The 18,231-nt window shown below is 37.5% G+C and overlaps 1 protein-coding gene across 6 annotated transcripts in view; it reads right to left on the bottom strand.

The window, feature by feature from the left end:
• Positions 1–3,834: 3,834 nt before the first annotated feature.
• Positions 3,835–18,231, bottom strand: part of TTLL7 (tubulin tyrosine ligase like 7) — a 65,631-nt gene continuing 51,234 nt past the window's right edge. For 4 of the 6 annotated variants that reach the window (XM_077182309.1, XM_077182308.1, XM_054638123.2 and 1 more), the window contains 4 exons: positions 17,032–17,112; positions 13,129–13,289; positions 9,323–9,496; positions 3,835–6,140 (listed from right to left, as the gene is read on the bottom strand). In XM_077182309.1, coding sequence (XP_077038424.1) covers positions 6,020–6,140; positions 9,323–9,496; positions 13,129–13,289; positions 17,032–17,112 — 537 coding nt within the window. In that variant the 3' untranslated portion in view covers positions 3,835–6,019. Of the gene's footprint in view, positions 6,141–8,835; positions 8,955–9,322; positions 9,497–13,128; positions 13,290–17,031; positions 17,113–18,231 lie in introns of all 6 variants that reach the window. The other 2 variants (XR_013183294.1, XM_077182311.1) reach the window with 2 other exon arrangements.

Raw genomic sequence — 18,231 nt, 5'->3', positions numbered from 1 at the left:
AGGAAAGCACCAATTCTGTCTGATGTGCCATAAAGTAAAGTTTAGTGAGTATAACCCAACCACACAGCTTCAGGCAGTCATTATAAATAATCTGGCAAACCATCCCAGAGACTAACTGAATTAAAGTTTGGAAAGATCCTGTCAGGTCCATTTTACCAATACTTGCAGAAGTTATTTTAAGTGCCAGAGGAACATATTTTTCACCATGCCTTTAAGATTTCTCAGCTGCTTCTGGCTGCATAATGCAGACCAGAGCAAACATCAAAGCAACCAACAGCGTGACTGAAGTTAAACTGCCCCACAGCACACTTGTCTACTACTGTGCCATTTTGCTGCAGCTACTTTGTTCAGCCTCTGAATCAGAATAAAAGAAATCAGATGGCTTGAATCCCACACAATTGTGAAAAAGCACATCACACCCATAGAGAGTACAAACCCTGCATGGGGAGGGAAGAGGCCTGACTCAGCAGAACACCTGCAATCACCTAATAGGGCTGAATGGGAAAGGACAGGTGGGATGGAATAAAGTCCAACTCTCACAACACTTAGGTATCTCTGAAATTGCCAGCTATTTAACAACACGGTCAGTTTCAAAAACGTGTCTAGACTGCACAGTGTCCCAGTTCATTAGTTAACAGAAAAAGTCCAGATTTCTGCACAGGACTATTTGTACTACTTCTCATTGTCTATGTTTAGTTGTTTGACGAGTTTAATGTCTTTGTAAGGGACATGGTAAATCAGTTATTTTACCAAACAAACACTAGAACTAATGAAACTTGTAGCTGTATGTGACCCACAAGTTCCTGGACAAGCAAGCAACATCAGAGCTGTAAGAGCAACTTCAGCTATGAGCAAAACCATTCAGCAGAGAGGTGCTTGCACAAAAGGACTGCTCAGGGCACAGGTGCATTCTCCTAGAAACACATTTTGACTTTTCATATTTGTCTATTCTTCTGCCAGATGCACCTTTGCTGAGTCCACTTGCATCACTCAGAGCTGTATTTCTCTTTGCAAAGTAAATTAATCCCATCCCTCTTGTGCAAGGACAACCAGAGTGATAATCTGATACCTGGGTCAGATCAAGAAATCTGTGCAGTACATAGAAGTTTGAAATAAAAGTATTGAATGACTTTTTTTTTTTAATCTTGAAATTGAAAGCTGCTATTTAGAAAATAAGGTCATTTATGTCCTTCTGATAAGCTTCCAAAAAAGACAGTGGATTGTGGGGAATTTTTTAAGAAACAACTGACTGTGCATTAATGATATAGGATAGTCAGATGACATTGCACCACTTAGTTAAAAATGATATATAGCATTAAGTGAAACCATCTGTTCTGCCATGGCAGAATTATTTGCCATAACAGCAAATAATTTCCACAAAGGTGGGCACAAGGAAAACTTTTCATGAGAAACCATCTCCAGGATAATGGTTTTTTCTCACTATATCCCCTTACATTTTATACTCTTTTTGGGCTCCAATCCACCTCGTGGCTGCCCCCCTCAGCCTTGAAAGGCAGCGCTTTGCCCGTGCTGGCACATCCCTCCCGCGGCACTGCGTGCTGGTGCTGCGGAGCCGGGAGCAGCGCTGTTGAGAGGGCACACGGGAAGGGCGGATAGCGGTGACTGCCCTGCGCTGCCCTCCCCTGCACAACGCTGCTGATCAGTCCTGACAGGGGCCGGCACAGAGGGGACCGACTGCTGTGCAGCCACCTGAGCCTGCACGGCACGCTGGGCACCCGTGTCAGACACCCCTGCAGCCAGGCAGGGGCTGCACTTCACTCTGGGGTGCTAAAAGCAGGCTGACCCACACAGTGGGTACCTGGGGCCTTCACTGCATTATTTTATAGCATAAGCTGTAGCATCTGTGTTGAAAGGAGGGCAGTGCTCAGTTCAGTATAAACAGACTTCCTCTCTGCAAAATGTTGCCTTTTGTTTTAAAGAAGAAATGAGGATATGTTAAAAATATCAAGAATGCACCTGCCTTGATTCCCCACAAGCAGAGTCTTTTGTTCCATATACATAAAAGGTAAAATTGCCCCCATTTCCTTAAGAGTCCTAAAGTGCTACAGGTATTTACACACTAACAAAGACTCCTATATGTTAACAAGAGATTTCAATAATGTAGGGAGCTGCACAGAGGTGGCTGGCAGAGAACAAAGAACACAGATGCAGAATAACAATCTAACACATGGGAATTTTACCACATACAGAAAAAATTACAAATGTTTTTAGCAAATGCTGAAGTGAAAGATTTGCCAGTAACAATGCCATTTAACAGCAAATTATTTCCTCCTGAAAATGGATTCCCATTGCAACAGCTTCAAGTTAACTGTTTAACAAGGCATGCAAAGCTAACTTGCAAATACTCATATTTGCTAACACCTAAATTAGATGCTATAACTATCAACGCAATTCAGCCTTTTCACAGAATCAATTAGGTTGGAAAAAACCTCCGAGATCAAGTCCAGCCCATGACCAAACACCACTATGTCACCTAGAGCACAGTACCAAGTGCAATGTCCAGCCTTTTCTTAAACATCTCCTAGGATGGTGACTCCACCCACCTCCCTGGGCAGTCCATTTCTCTTTGTTGAATCTCATACTCTTGGTCTCTGCTGATCAATCCAGCTTATCCAGATCCCTCTGGGCATATTTTTTATATTTTCACTTGAATATGACAGGGAAAGTCATAACCATAAACTTAAAGTTTTATATATAAAAGTGAATTTGTTCTAGAGCTCCTAGACCAGATAAGAAACCTTTTAGATGTAATTTTAAACACTGAGTAATTTGTTTACTTTTCAGTACAGAGAGTCAGCACTTAGAGACTAATTCTTCTATAATGAGTACAAGAGTCTTTCGAGGCAGGACAAGGTCTACAAGGCCAACGTCTACAAATAGGTGTCCTTATGATGTACTTCAAATAACATTCCCTCCAACATCATTTAAGCAATGGTTCCAAAAAGGTAATTTCCTTACTCTGGTCCTCAAATAACGCGTGAAGTCTTTGTAAATTTTAATAACCAGCATTTCCGAGCCCGTCTCTACGCTGGGACAGTAGGAGCGCCGGGCGCGGTTCGCGCAGCCCCGGGGCCGGGTGAGCGCTGCTGCTGCCGCCCAGCCCCGCCCGGGGCCGCTCCTCGCCGGCCTCCTTTGCCTGTGCCCGGCCCCGCTCCCGACTAATTAACCGTGTAGCTCTAATAACCGCGAGGAATAATTTTTAAAAAGGGCGATATTCGTGACTAACCGCCAGCGGGGCTTCCAGAGGTGCCGTTATTGATAAACGAGGAGCTCAGCGCTCCCCGCTCCTCTGCCAGGGCCGGGCGGGCCGGGGCTGCGGCCTCCGGCGCCGAGAGCTGGGCACGCACCGGCGCGTCCCGGGTGCTGCGACACACCGCATAGAAACCATTAAATACCTCGTTCCAGTCGTGTCGGAACCGGCTAAAGATCAGCGCTGGTGACATCTCTGTGTTCCTTTGCTTGGCATCACACGGCACCTGGAAACAGAGCCGGGATCTCGCTGCGCTAGCGCGGACATTGCGAGGCTGCCCTCACGGCCGGGCTCCATGAGCTCGCTGCTCCCTGAGCAGAGCCCGGGTGGCTGGGCCAGGGTGAGGGACAGGCAGACCTGCTGGTCAAAAGGCTACAGGAGCTCTCGGCCACTAATTAAGATTTATTAGAACCACTGGTGTGATCACAAAGCAAATTGCTGCTGTTTTGCAGAGGAAAGGGGTAACTGCTTCCACCTACGGCACTCCCTGGAGCTGGGCTACAGGTGCAGCCCGTAATTCACCCGCAGAGCACACGCGCTGGTTCTGAGGAGCTGCAGCCAAGTGTAGCATGATGTTTATTGAAGGTATTGATTCACACATTATATATATTAGGAACACATGACCACTTTAGGAAAGGTTATCAGAAATACAAATATATTAAGTCATGTCAGATGTAAACCACCATCTGGTGCGCTTTTGTACATGCTAAATGAAATTTTTTTCTAGATTTGTCCATAGGTACGGTTAGTAGCCCTCTTTCTTTTGGCAGAGTATTCTGTACAGACTGACCTGGCCCAGCACTGGCATTCGAAAATAGAAATCATATAGTGAAGTTTAGAAAAAAAAAAGGAAAGAAAAAGACATGTGAACCTCCTATCCTAAAGCTCTGTTAGAGTCTGGCAAGCTAAGCTGGAAGCTGATCTTATCCTTATGGCCAAAAGTAGAATGCAATGGAAGCCTCCTCCAAGAAGAGAAAATTTACAGCTTTTATTAGGTGTTACAGATAACCAGAGTATGCTTTAATAGTCACTGTATGGAGCAAAAGAGATATACAATTAATGTGAACATACTATATTACTGAACTAGTATTACCACAAAAATTAAAAAGACTTTACCAGACCAAATGACTGATTTGATCTGGTAATTGCAAGAGGGTTTTTTAATTTGTTTACAAATGTTCTTGTTATATATTCTGCAATTCTAGAGCTGAGGCACTACAGCACAGGCATCAAAAATCTCAACCAAATTCCCAGTTTTTATATATCCTATGACTAAAACTTCTTAAAAAATAATTTCCATACAACTTCAGTCTCAAATCTCTTATGTCTTTTAAATTTGTCTTAAATCACTGGATATCAAAAACACTAACATATTTGCTCCTGAGGATAATTAGCCCCCAAATTATTTTTTTAAGTATACCTGAAATACATTGATAATTTACAAACACGCTTCAGGATTAAATGATTCATAAGTACACGAGTCTTTGGTAAATAATAACTACTCTGTTCTTCACTCAAATAAAAAACTTAATTATTTTTAAATCTAGAGTAACTGATTCCTTTAATAATTATTTCTCTAATGAATAAGGCTCACATGGCACAATGCTGAGTGGGATGAATGGCTGTATGTATCAAAACCCAAATGATGTTTTCAGGCTATAAATCCTGTAAATACTAGGTTCCTGCTCTGGCTCATTTTGGTTTTGTGCTGTTCAGCCAGCCTCAGGAATCTAGATCTGAATGAGAGCTTTCTAGTGAATTAGATTTCCAACATTTAAAAGTGTCAGCAATCTAGAAAATACTGTCCATTGCAAAGATACATTCTACAGTAGGTACTGGATTGCATGCTAAAAACTACAACAAACCAATTAGTTTAAGTTTTAAATAATACATTACAGCTGCAGTATTTCCTAAAAATGTCTGCTTTACCACTTAGGCAGTGTAACAGAAAAACTATGCACTATGCATGCGTGTGGAGCTGAGGATGACTGCTTGCTCCCAAAGGAAACCTAAAGGCACAGGACACAGGTAATGTGAATGAAAACCTGGAAACAAACATTGGCTTCCATTTCATTACAAGAATCCAATTAGGAAGTGAATGCCTAAACTGATATTTTACTGTTTGTGTACTAGATGCCTTCGCTTTGGCTAAAAGATACTATATCATGTCCCTTAAGAAAAATAGCAATATTAAATAGATCTTGTCATTTCAGAGGAGAAATAAAAATATGTCTGCTTTAGGTTTGGCTTACAGAGTTTTGGGGTTTATTTTAAACATATCCAAGAACTGATCAGATTATTTTTGATAACTGTTACAGTTTTACTGTTCTGCAAGAGTTTTCTAATTATCTGCTTTGTTAAAGGACATTTGAGACAATAAATAATATAGTTTACAATAAATAATTTTCAAGTCAAAGTATTGTACTTACAAAATAATATAATACTGTAATAGAATCTTCAAGAACAATTCCATTTTATATATTCTGCAGCAAAAATAACATTTCTAGTAGGAAGGAGTTACTTATAAACCTAGTAAGATCTACACATTCACATGTGTGTGTAAACAACTTAACAAAGTTTATTATGTTCCCAGAAAAGCTATGCTTTTACAGTAGGTTTTCAGCTAAATTTTATTATAATATGATGGTAAAGAATATATAACAGTGCTTATGTTTAGCTCCATCACAAGTTAAAAAAAGAAAAAAAGAAATTGAGTGCTATTATTTACAACAGCAATTTCCTTTTACTTCACAAGTGACTGTATCTGTGTGTGAACAAAATGTTAGGGCGAGGCGATCCAGATGGACTGCAGCTAAGTTTGGATGAGGATGGTTTCAGGATGAACAGTGAAGGTCTTGGCAATAAACACCTAGAAAGGATATGAAAAATACAGCAAAGTTTACAGACAAAGCAACATTGAACAGCAAAAGAACTAGTTGTTAATGTGCCAGACTTTATAATTGGTGTGTGCAGGAAACTCAGTACAGTAAATGCTATTTATGAAACACAGAGGGCAATAGGCACAAACTAACTCAGAAAAGGAATCTAAACTCTCTTGTATGAGGATCAAACATCTTTCCAGTTTTATGTTTCAAGCCATTAAATAAATAAACAATGGAATCCTGTGTAAACAACAGAATTCTGTTTAATTTAAACTGGGCAAAAAACCATCTTATAAAAAGTTGGATCGTAAAAAAAATCAAACTGATTAAACACCAAGATTTCCATCTCTAATGTTCTAAGACATGTTATCACTACTGTAGTAAAGGAAGAAATGATCCTACAACCTAGTAATTCAATTCACATCAGTGACTATTTACCTTTTAAATTCAGGCAACTCTATAGTTTGTATTTAATCTAAAAATACAAACAGCAGTTTATCATATACCTAACACAAATTCTTAAATATTTTCATGCCGTAATTAACTAAAAGTTAATTATAGAAGTCAATAAAGTATGCAAAAATAACATCCATACTAAATCAGAGTTTCACAATTAATTATGTCAATGTTAGGATGGATTAACACAACACATTGTATAAATTATTGCTTAAAAATTCTTGTGCAATTCTAGCGAATTATATAGATTAATGACAAATAAGTTAAAAGACTGGTCAGACTGATCCCATGGATAGAAACAGCAGCACTGTGTCAAGAGGAACAATCTATATGAGAAAGTGTACACATGTGCTTTGTTTAAGGTTGAGAAAAACCATCTCACCAACATATTTTTTAAAGAATTTGTGAAAAAATAAAGTCTGATTTGGAATGGGTTGTTGGTGAGCTTGACAGTTCACTGTATCACCAGACCAAGTCCTACCTTTGCTTGATGATACAGTAAAAAACTCCAGTACTCCCAGAGAATATGCCAGGTAATAGATAAGGTCATTTAGCAAGCTGTAAGGACCTAGTGGGAGATTTTTTTTTTTTTCGTAACACAGGTTAATTTATGACTTTTTACACAGATTGATTTTAGCTAATTTTTTAAGAGACTTTGGTATAGTTTTTGAGCAATCCTATTGTTTCATTTACTTAGTGGATTTAGAGTTAAGAGCTAGAATTGAAAAGAAATTTGAGAAGTTATTAAAGAATTCTGTGGCAGTTTTCATTATCTTTTTATCTATCCCCATACAAATAAATTTTCCCAGCTAAAGAGCTATCTATTTGTAAACTGTGAGACCTTTAGTTTCACAAACATTTGTTTCTTAAACACAAACAAAAAAAATGTTTGTGCTCAGAAAAAACAAAGTTCTTCAAATTAGATTTTATAAAGTCTTGAAAAAAATGACTTTCCATACATTTTTTACATTATACTGTAATATTTTCTTGCACCACACAATTTTATGGAGAATCAGGAAAACTATTATTAGTAGTGGAGATTCACTAAAAACAGAAACCTATGTGAAAAGTGAATTGGTATTGTGGTTCTCCCACTTCTAGAAAAGTAGTTCATTACAATTGTGGGCTGTAACAGACAAGAGAATTTATTTCACAAATTCAGAATATCATGGTTAACTGGCATATTGCTGTATTCATGTCTAGATGAAACATTTAACTGTAACTTTAATCAGAGTTGTCTTGACACTCCATTACTGATATTTAGGATATAGAGGGCTTAGATTCCTCCAGCCTATGAAATTCATGAATAACTTCCATTCAGCATCCAAAGAAATACAGAAACTGGAGATGAGAAAGTTCTCTTGGACCATCCCTTTCATTGCATTCCAAAGGCAAGCCTGTTAGTTGAGTACATTAGAGTAATCTGATCTGTTTGAATAGCTTGTGGTTGGTCATGATATAGAATTTTCTGCAGTATTAACTATAAAGGCAATAAAAACGTTGAGATTTTCTAGTCTTAGCTAATCCAAATGACTTTACCGTACTCCTGCTATAACTCAGTAGCTGTTAATATTGAATATGATTGGTTTGTGGCTAACATACTTCTACTTTTGCTGTGATCAAACAAATTTAGTTTCTGGTTGGCTTTAAATTATGTTAGAGTGTCTTAAGATCCACATGTCAATAATGCATGGGTCCAGTGTATCAAATAACTAATCTGACCTATATCAAGTAAGCAATTAAGTAATAAAATAAGTTTAATAGATAATATATCAAAAATTTGTTTTTCACATAATGCTTAAATCACAAAGCCCTTCTATGAAACAATACATGCAAGATATTTTTTTTATAAACAAAGCATTTGTAATTTTTATATATAAAATAATTAAAATGGGATAGAATTTGGATCCTAAGTAATTTAAAACTGACATTTAATTCTCTGTCTATGACTGTTTAATTGCAAATTATTGACTGCCATAGTTGGAGCATTCTCAGTAATCCCTACACTGATAATATTATAACCCCTATTGTATCCAGTTGGGGAACTAAACCAGCCAATGGAGAATCAGGTAAGTGCCAAATAATTATTTTACTATATGATGCTGTTTTGCAAGGTTTGAAAATATATTTATGCTCTGTAAAATGGAATAATAAAACTTTTGGTCTATAGATTTTGGAAATCAACTTTGCAAAACTGTGCAATACAGTAAATCAGATGGCACTTACCTGACCCTTGGCTGGAGCTGTGCCCCTATAGCAGCCCACTGCGAATGTGAAGCCAGAAGTATCTGACATGTTAGGATACCTCTAGGAATGCAAATCTGGAAACACTGACTTTGAGGGATCTGAGAATGGGAAGAAAGGAGATTTTCAGTTCACTTTCTGGAAAGCCTTTGCTGCAGCTAATTAGGCAGTAGGCAATCAAGAGTTTAATAAGTGTACAAGATGTACACAAGTTTACAGAAGTTTAATAAGACATACAAGATGTGTATGTCAAGTTTTCTTTTGGTAGTGCTTCATGACTGGGGTAGTGAGATTAGAATGACTGAAAGTCAGGATCAAGGGATATTCTGGGGAGTTTGGTAGGGTTTTTTCTTAAATACAGAGGGAACCAGACTTAGGCAAAAATTTAGTGGTAGCAATATGGAATAAAACCTGTTCCAGTACTATCCTTTATAGATACAACTTAGGAGGAAAATATTCAAATTTATACCTTGCATCATCCCAGTGGTGGCTCATCCCAGTTGGGGATCCTCTTGCATCTGATGAATGTTTGTAAACTACCAGCAGGCAGTGTTTACAAAGCTGTACTATTCGCTGGCAACACTGGAGCTGCTCCGGAGTCAGAGCCTCTGAGCCTTTACTAAATGTGGTTTCCCAAGAGCTCCTATTATGGAAAAAGAAACAAATTCATGGTCTCTGTCACAAATTGCAATCTAAGAGCATTATTGCTTTTTATCAGATTTAACAACTGAGGAACAAGAGAAAAAGCACGACCTTGCAGGAGAGGTACAGGAAAGGTTTATACTATTTAACACAAATACTGGCAGATGCTGAGTCCAAAACACAAGGTAAGAAATTAATCTTTATATGGGAAATGTCCACTGCCATTTTTCATTTGGTTTGTTCCCTGAAGTGTTTACAGAGCCATTACTTCAGTGTAGCACGTAAAGAGTTATGGTCACAAAATTGTATATTTGTCTTACAACAGGAGTAACACAAAACACTTATTCTTTTTAACTGGCTACCTCCTGAATGAAATTATGATATTAAAGGAATTAATAAAAGTAAGAAATTATTTCTAAATGTCCACACAGCATAATAATACTTTTATTTTAAGTACATGATACTAAGAAACAAGTATGAAATTAATTTACAGGAGATTAGTATGTGTTCTGCTTCCTTATCCAAAAAATCATATGAAGAGAGTCTCTCAGTTTAGTGATCCAAATACTGCTTATTATTTCCTCTGGTCACATGGGTTGGTTATTTACACTTAAGTGCAACTTGCAGAGTACATCTATAGAAATAATCCTTTTGTTTTCTTATGAAGCCATTTTTCTTTGAGAAAAAAAAGCCACCAAGGCCTACCACATCCATATAAACCAGGTGTGTTTCAGCACAGAAGACTACAATAAATAGTTCTTTGCATACATCTCATACATCTTGTTTGTGCAAAATTCTGACCACATTATACATCATTCAATCTGCTTTAAAAGGCAACGTGGTGCTTGTGAAGACTTTTTTTGGACAAAATTATTATCCAATTATTATCCAGTAGCACAGATGGTTTGTAAGCTTGAGCTTTTTTGTTTGTGTATGAAAGAAGCACTTCACAGAGTGAGGAAAATTTGCTGCATCTGGCTTCAACATAGCATCCAGGCTGATTTAGCCTTGCCCACAGAGAGCAGCAGTAGATTTCACAATGCCCATGTAGAAAGTTCATCCTTCAAACAACATCACAGAACCAGCAAGCTCACTCCTGCCTAGTAAGATTTTTTTAAACTGAGCTGCATTTCACTGTGAGGGTGGTGAGACACTGGCACAGGTTTCCCAGGGAGGCTGTGGATGCCTCAACCCTGACAGTGTTCAAAGCCAGGTTGGAAAATGCCTTGAGCAACCTGGTCTAGTGGGAGGTGTCTCTGTCCATGGCTGGGGGCTGGGACTAGATAATCTATAAGGTCCACTCCAACCCCTTAATATTGTATGAGTCAATGATTCTATGATTAGGATGGAATTAAGACCATTTATGACTAAAAGGAGCTGTATGTATAGCTAACTGATTTGTCAGCCTGGCTCCTCTGTCTAGATGTATGTCCCAGCTGAAAACATTCAGTCCTACAGAATTTTCATTGCAAACATAGATGTCAATGATGCAAGCATTTTTCTTTAATTATTATTCATACAATTGTTTAAGTATTGTTTGTATACATCAAAACTTTAATTTCACAAACTGAATAATCATAGAATCATTTAGGTTGGAAATGAGCTCTTAAGATCATTAAGTAATACTACTATTTTTCTTTAATATATTTTTCTCAATTGTTTTCTGTCTGGGAACTGTCCACATGTATTTTTATATAGAAATTAATCTCTTGTCTTCAGTCTTTCCTCATGAAGTCATGTTGGTAGGAAGTAGCAAGATGACAGTCCAAGTATTACATTCCTTCAACAGATTCACATTGCTACACGTAATGATATTATAATTCACTCCATTCACTCAGAAATCCTGTAGAAGAAACTTTCCTGATAAATTCCTTAGGTTCTGGACTTTGTGATAACTTTTCTACAGTTAAGTGGCATTTTTTCAGTGACAAATAATATATGGCCTGCTGCAACTGTGACTGATTATGAACTAATACTAGATAGCTACCCTCATAACAAAAGCTGAGATTTGGAAACATACACATGAATTTTAATGAACTTTCATATAAATGTGCCTGTGCAACTTCCTTCATGTGTTAGACAGATCCAGTTTATTCTCCATTATACTGCAATCAACAGGTATCAGAATTCTGTTTCCTAAATTTAATTGGTTATGCTGTAACCTTATCTTCTATGCATTAGTAAGAAATCACAGACTCCTCACCAGATACAAAAAAAGAGTATTATACTGGATTGTGCAATGTGGTCAATCATGTGTTATTCTTTGTATAATCATCTGAAGTCAACTGGTTCTTCTAGTTTTCTTCTATTAGTTTTAATTGTTTATTATACAGCAAAACAAATCAACCTTTATGAAACCCATTACATGACCTTCTTTTCACAGAGATTTTCTTTGTTCTTTCTTTTCATTAAAATAGCACATACCTAGCAGAGATCTAACCAGCAAGAGGAAACCTAAAGGCCATTAGCTCCACTCTTCTCCCAAGACATCTATCTTATGAATAGTGAACACACTACACTCCTTAATGGATTTTCATATAGTAATATTGTTCCTGAATCAGCATATTAATACCTCTTTCCCAACATGTTTCTCAAAAATTCTACACACACCCTATGTTTATTCCAATCCGTTTATTCCAATTCTTTAAAATGGCACAATGAACTCTTGGAAAAGAGTGATGAAAAGTTGCCTACTCTGCTACAGAAGTACTGTCATGAGTTCTCAGTTTTGTGTTATGGGGTAAGAAGGATGCTTGTAACTGAATAAACAACATACTGGCGAGGTGCAAACAGCCTTTTTGTTTTCTTCCATGAATTCTGTATTATCTGTAACAAGTGTTTTACATGCAGAGTGATAGTTATACATACTGGATATTTATATATTCTACAGTATTTTTAGAATCTTATATATAACAACTCCTCTTACAAGGAACTGGATCTTTGTCAAAGAATATTGACAAAGATTCTCCACTTATATACTGGAGTATATATAAAATATACTCCACTTATAATATTATATGACAACAAAATAATTGAGCTTGTACTCAAGACTTTACACACCTCTGCTAGCATGAAGGATAGAAAAATTGTAAAGAACCCTAACAGCTTGCACAACAACAAGCCTTCAGCAATGATATGATGATAAAAGACCTGTTGATCATTTGGATCCCTCAGATCCCTCTTCTTCTTGTGATCCATTTTCTTGGGAAACAATTAACAAGGGTAATGTGTGAATTCTCCACATATGATAAATGACTATATGTGAACAACACATCTGATCTGGAGCACAAATAGGTACTGTGATTTCTGTTGATGGCAAGTCCATGTTTGACACAGTGGTCTGGTTTAAAAATCATGCACCATCCAGCAAGAGTTGACTTAAGGCTAAAATATTTTGATTATATTTTTTTTCCTTAGATTATTAAATTTTAAATACATTACTTAATGTTTGATTCCATTTCTGAAAAGGTTGGCTTTGATTGCTAGATTTAATTCTACTATGTATCTTAACGTGCTTTTAAAACAAGTTCAATGTATTACATCATTCTTGTGAATGAAAATGAGCAACAAAGTACACCAGCATTGATTGTAAGTGTGAAGTTATGAAGAAGAAGAAAAGAAAAATTGGCTTACCCTGAATTACAGAAACAGTTCCATAGGCCTTGGCCGTGGCTCCAAAGTAAGCGATTAAATAGACGGTTAAAAAGACGGTAGAGATGGAGATTTTCAATGTCTGGAGCTTTCCAGACATGCTGTAGAACTGCACGGACACTTGTCCTGACTATATCCAAAACCTAGGAGAGAGCATTCCAAGTAAATCAAAGACATTTTGCAAAATGTCCAAACCCAGCTGATGGCTGATGCCCATCATGCATACAGACAGCTATCCCTGTACATATGACTGCATACCTGTACATTCCTACAGAGGTCTGGGGTTCGTTTCTGTGCAGTCATCAGCTAACTTTTATTATATGTTCTTTCTGTTAGTAACATTTTGCAAAGCCAGATCAAAGCATTTTATTCTTACTACTGAAAAGTTTATTTCTGTTTTTTCAGTCTGTTCAATACTAGCTAGTTTAAATCACAGAAAGGGTAAAAGAAACAAAATTGACACAATTAAAGACTAGAAGCAACTTAATCAACCCAAGCACTGTATGTCTTCTTTTCCCACTCCCTTGTAAAATCTATTTTATAAAGAACTAAAATGTCCTGGAAAACTACAAACTGCCTTTGGTTTAATGTCTTTTTAAGCTCAGTGTTACCCTATATAAAACCATATTAGTGTACCTGGCAAGAGACAGTGGTGAAATCACTAAGAAAATAATCAGCAAGATATTTAAAATAGAAACATTTATCAGCACGCCATGGATTTATTACATATGGACTACATTTAAATGCAAGAGCATAAAAGCTGAGCTGCATTCAGTATAGTGCTAGACAGCTGCACATCCAACTTACCAGAGTCCTGGATACACCTTTGCACATCCCACTGAACTGGGGCAGGGAAAGAAGGTGGGATTCATAGTGCCTGCTTTTAAATATCTGGACATTCTCTTAACTGAGTCCTCTATGTTCCCTTCATAATCCCTGGAGAGAATCAGACTCCAGAGTGTCTTGGATTCTGTCTACTTAGATACTATCAATAAGTCAGGGAATATTTTTGTGACCAAAGTAGTATTTGGACCACATACTGACACTCTGAACAGTGTAAAATCTGTCCTATAAAAAAAGCCTACAGTGCACGTAAACTATCAACAAAAAAGCGAGTTAAATCCATGAAATTTCCTTTAAAGGAAACACCCTCTCTTCCTCTTTTGCATAACAGCATCTTCCAAAAAAACAATCACACTCAAGTGGGTGTTAAACAGATGGAGGTACTTGCTAATTTGGTATAAGATTTTATAAAATAGAAGGTACAATGCTTTCCCTGGAAACTTTCAGATACGTAAGACAAACCGATTCACGTAGTGAATCATGGTTCTCAAAAGGTTAAAGAGATTTAGTAGAACAGTAAATTATGGAAGAATGGTGTGGAATTGCAATTTTTAGATCCGATAAAAAAAAATGTTGTTTATAAATTGTGTGACAATGAAGGAAATAAAGCTTAAATATACAACATGCTTGCAATAGCACAAGGAAGCTCTTTAGTACCCCTAATGGGCAGAAAATCTATAGATACCTAATAATGAGAGCCTTGATGAAATATGTTTTTTCCCATGTTATTTAAACTCTTTTTGAAGACCTGGGATTAGTCTGCATGCACAGGTCTTGCAGTAATTCCAGGTACATAATAGCCCAAAGTAAATACAATACTGTCCTCTCTGTTGGGAATCATTATGAATGCAGGTGTCAGTTGCACTAAAACTCACACCCATGGCCTACTCCCCCTAAAGAGCGAGATAGAGGGAGTAAGATATTAAAATCTAAGGGTGCTGATCTTTTTTAGTGATAGCAGGAGCTAAGCCCAGGTTTTGGACTGTCCCATGCCTGTGGGACAGGCTCAGACTTTCAGACACTTCCTTAGCAGCATCAGCCTTCATGCTTCCCAAGCCCTTTTCCTTGTGTCTCACCTGTCCAAGGCATTCCCTCACACAGGCTGGTATCTGTGGCCAAACACACATCTGAAACAACTCAGTCCCTAAAGCACATAAGAATCAGCCCTGCATTTCTTTGTGGTTTTACACTGACAAATAGTATCTCCTCGTGTGAAAAAGAACAATACCACCCTGTATAGACTCTCTCACTAGTCCAAAAGACACAGGCTAAAAACAACGATGCCAGTGTAGAGCTTTTTCTTTTACTGTAGTACCTGGAGTTGAAGAAAACTAAAAACTGAACATCTTAGAGCAAGCCACAGGCTGCCAAGTAGTCTGGAAAAAAAAATCTTTTTTGCTGTTTTTACTGTGCTGATATTGCCAATATGCCAGTGCAGGAAATGTGCTGGTTAATTGTCCTTAATGCGCAAACATGGCAAAAAAAAATCATCCATTTAAGAAAAGAGACAAGGCATTGCACAAGGGCTGGAACTTCATGAAACCTACATCTTCATTTTTCTAACTTAATTTCCCTAGCTTGCCTTCATTTTTCTCTTTAATTTACATCATTTACTTTAACAAAACAAATTATCTAGGTATAACAGAACAAGATGTTATGAAAGGGCATATTCAAAACCCTCTGGTAACCATCAAAACACTTTTAAAGAAATTATGTAAAGTGATGCAACATGAAGCAGTCATAACTCCTCCCATACCAAAATCTCTTTTTATTGAAAGTCTTAGATGTTAAATTTTTTTTAACATGAATTGATTTAATTGGTTTATTCTCAGCTTACTTCTGAATGCCTCCTGTACCCATGCTGTAATACAGAACATTACACACTAAGAATATAAGTTTAAGTTTAATTTTCCTATATCATGTTGAATAATTGTTAAGCAAATACAGCTGCCAGGTATGAACATTGTGCAATCTAGTACATTGCCCAGGTATTTTCTTCTTGTGTGTTAGAATTTCCCAGTAAGTAAGAGTGAAGGGGACTGAGATTCCGTTTTGTATTTCACAAAGTTGCAAAAGGTACCTTTGAGACAGATTTCTTACTTGCATAAATATTCTCCACCTTGCTCATTTCTCCTTCACCCACCTCATTGGAATATAAAACATACTTCTTTCAAATCAACAAAAGACATTTGGCAGTCCTCAGCTGCAATGTCATTGTCAAAGTTAATCCGTTTTTATAAACTACCCTTCTAAGAATAACTATCTGATTGCTTGAAGGGATTGAGGTTAAAAGCAGTTTAAAAAAAAGGCAAATCATTTCCAGTGCAAGCAAAGATGAAGGGCTCACTAGTGCTTCAGGAATTATAAGTCTCCTAAAGTTGTAAAAGATGTCCTCACAAGAAGAGCAAAAAGTCCACATTTCTGATTGTGCAGTTCTTGCAAGTAACAACCTGGCACATCAATCTCTGTCATCCTGACTTTGTACATGTGCCCTTGGTTTAACATGACTGCCAGTCAAATAAAGGGCAGAACCACCCTCTGTTGGAGACTTTCTGAAATAACGCTTAAAGGAGAAAATTCTTTGCTTGGTAGGTCCATTTTTTATTCAGCATGATCTCTTCTAATACTGTGGGTCAAATACTTCAACAGACAAGTGCAGTATCACTACCTCTAATGCAGTTTTAATATGCCTGGTCTGAAACTGCTGACTGGTGTAGTCCTTATCAATCAAATCTGCCAAGTGAATACCCTTCTAAGAACATTAGCTAGAACTTAGGTATGCAAGCACTAATCATTCGTTTGCTTTTTTTTAGAAGACTAATTTTTTGAGAAATTGATTTTTAAATTATAATCCAGACCAATCATGTTTCTCCAAATATGGAGCATAATGTCCTTTAATTGAATTAATGCATATCTATGTTAGTACCACTAGCCTATATTTTAGCATCTCAAGTCCCTCCCAGCTACTGCTAAACACCAGTAGAAACACAGCTATGCATCTACTTACTTTAGATGACCTTCTGAAAATGAAATGTCACTTACTTTTCGTTGCTTTGCTGAATCCAGTTTTACCAACCAATAGGATGACACTTTTGTTTTATGATACTTCCAATTATCCATAATCTGTGGTCATTGTAAAACACAAGTTAAAAAATACACATGAAAACAACTGAAAGCTGGTCTTTCAATCACAAGCACTCCTAACCATTAAAAATGTGAGCATCTAAAAGACTGCTGAGAAATTTTCTCTAAAAGAAATAGCAAAATATTTGGAAATTTATGTGGGGCAACATTTGCAAAGATCTGTGTGATGCTTCAGTTTAATACCACCCTCTTTTCTACCTGATTCTGACAATCATACACTACAAAGCAGTTAGAAAGTTGTCTTGACTGACTCGGCTCAGATTTTTTGAGAGTAGTAAGTTCAAGAATGCATAACTGCTGATCTATTTAAATAGTGAGGGGTTTTGCTGCAAATGGGACATTGGACATACCTGGAAATCATCCTTTCTATAAATAATCATATATGAACTGCAACACTCTCACAAAATCTAAGTGCTCCCAAATTGCTCAAGCTGCAAACATACATTTTTATTCTTGTTTTATTATTTTATCTTTCTACTCTACTCCGGACCTTCAACAAGTTCTGTCTCGCCAGCACTCGTTTTCCTTCATGATGAACTCTTTCCCATCAGGAACTGGTTATGGCCAGATGAATTTTACACGAGCTGTGCCCCAGGAAGGTGTGGGGCTCCCCAGGCTGGCGCTGTGCAAGGAAGCAGCGCCACATTAGCGCTCGCAGCCGGCTCGCGCAGAACCACGCGCTCGGGCATCAGGGACGGCGTCTCATGGAGCGTTCCAGCTCTGCTGCTGAGAAACCCAACCTGCTGCTGGTGAGTACTATCTTCCACCAGCACCAAACCAACCATCACTACAGAAGAATTCCTTCCCACGCCAATGTAGCAGCAGAGATTGCTAGAACATAATCAGCATCCTGGAAGCTCACAGAGCTCAGGACCTTTCTGGCCAGATAATAAATCAGATGAATTTTAACAGATCAAGGACGGTGCTCACTACATCAGAGCACAGGTTAGTTTGAATCCTTTCAATTTTCCTTTTAAAATGACAAGAGAAGATCCATCTTTATTTTTTTCTTTTCCATCCTGTCAGCTTCTTTGCATTAAATATTTACAAAGTATTTAGACACCATGCAATTTCTGCTTATATATCAAGTATTGGGAT

This window comes from Agelaius phoeniceus, chromosome 8, assembly GCF_051311805.1.
Source record: "Agelaius phoeniceus isolate bAgePho1 chromosome 8, bAgePho1.hap1, whole genome shotgun sequence".
Classification (NCBI taxonomy): Eukaryota; Metazoa; Chordata; class Aves; order Passeriformes; family Icteridae; genus Agelaius; species Agelaius phoeniceus.
This window is presented reverse-complemented; position numbering and strand designations above follow the sequence as displayed.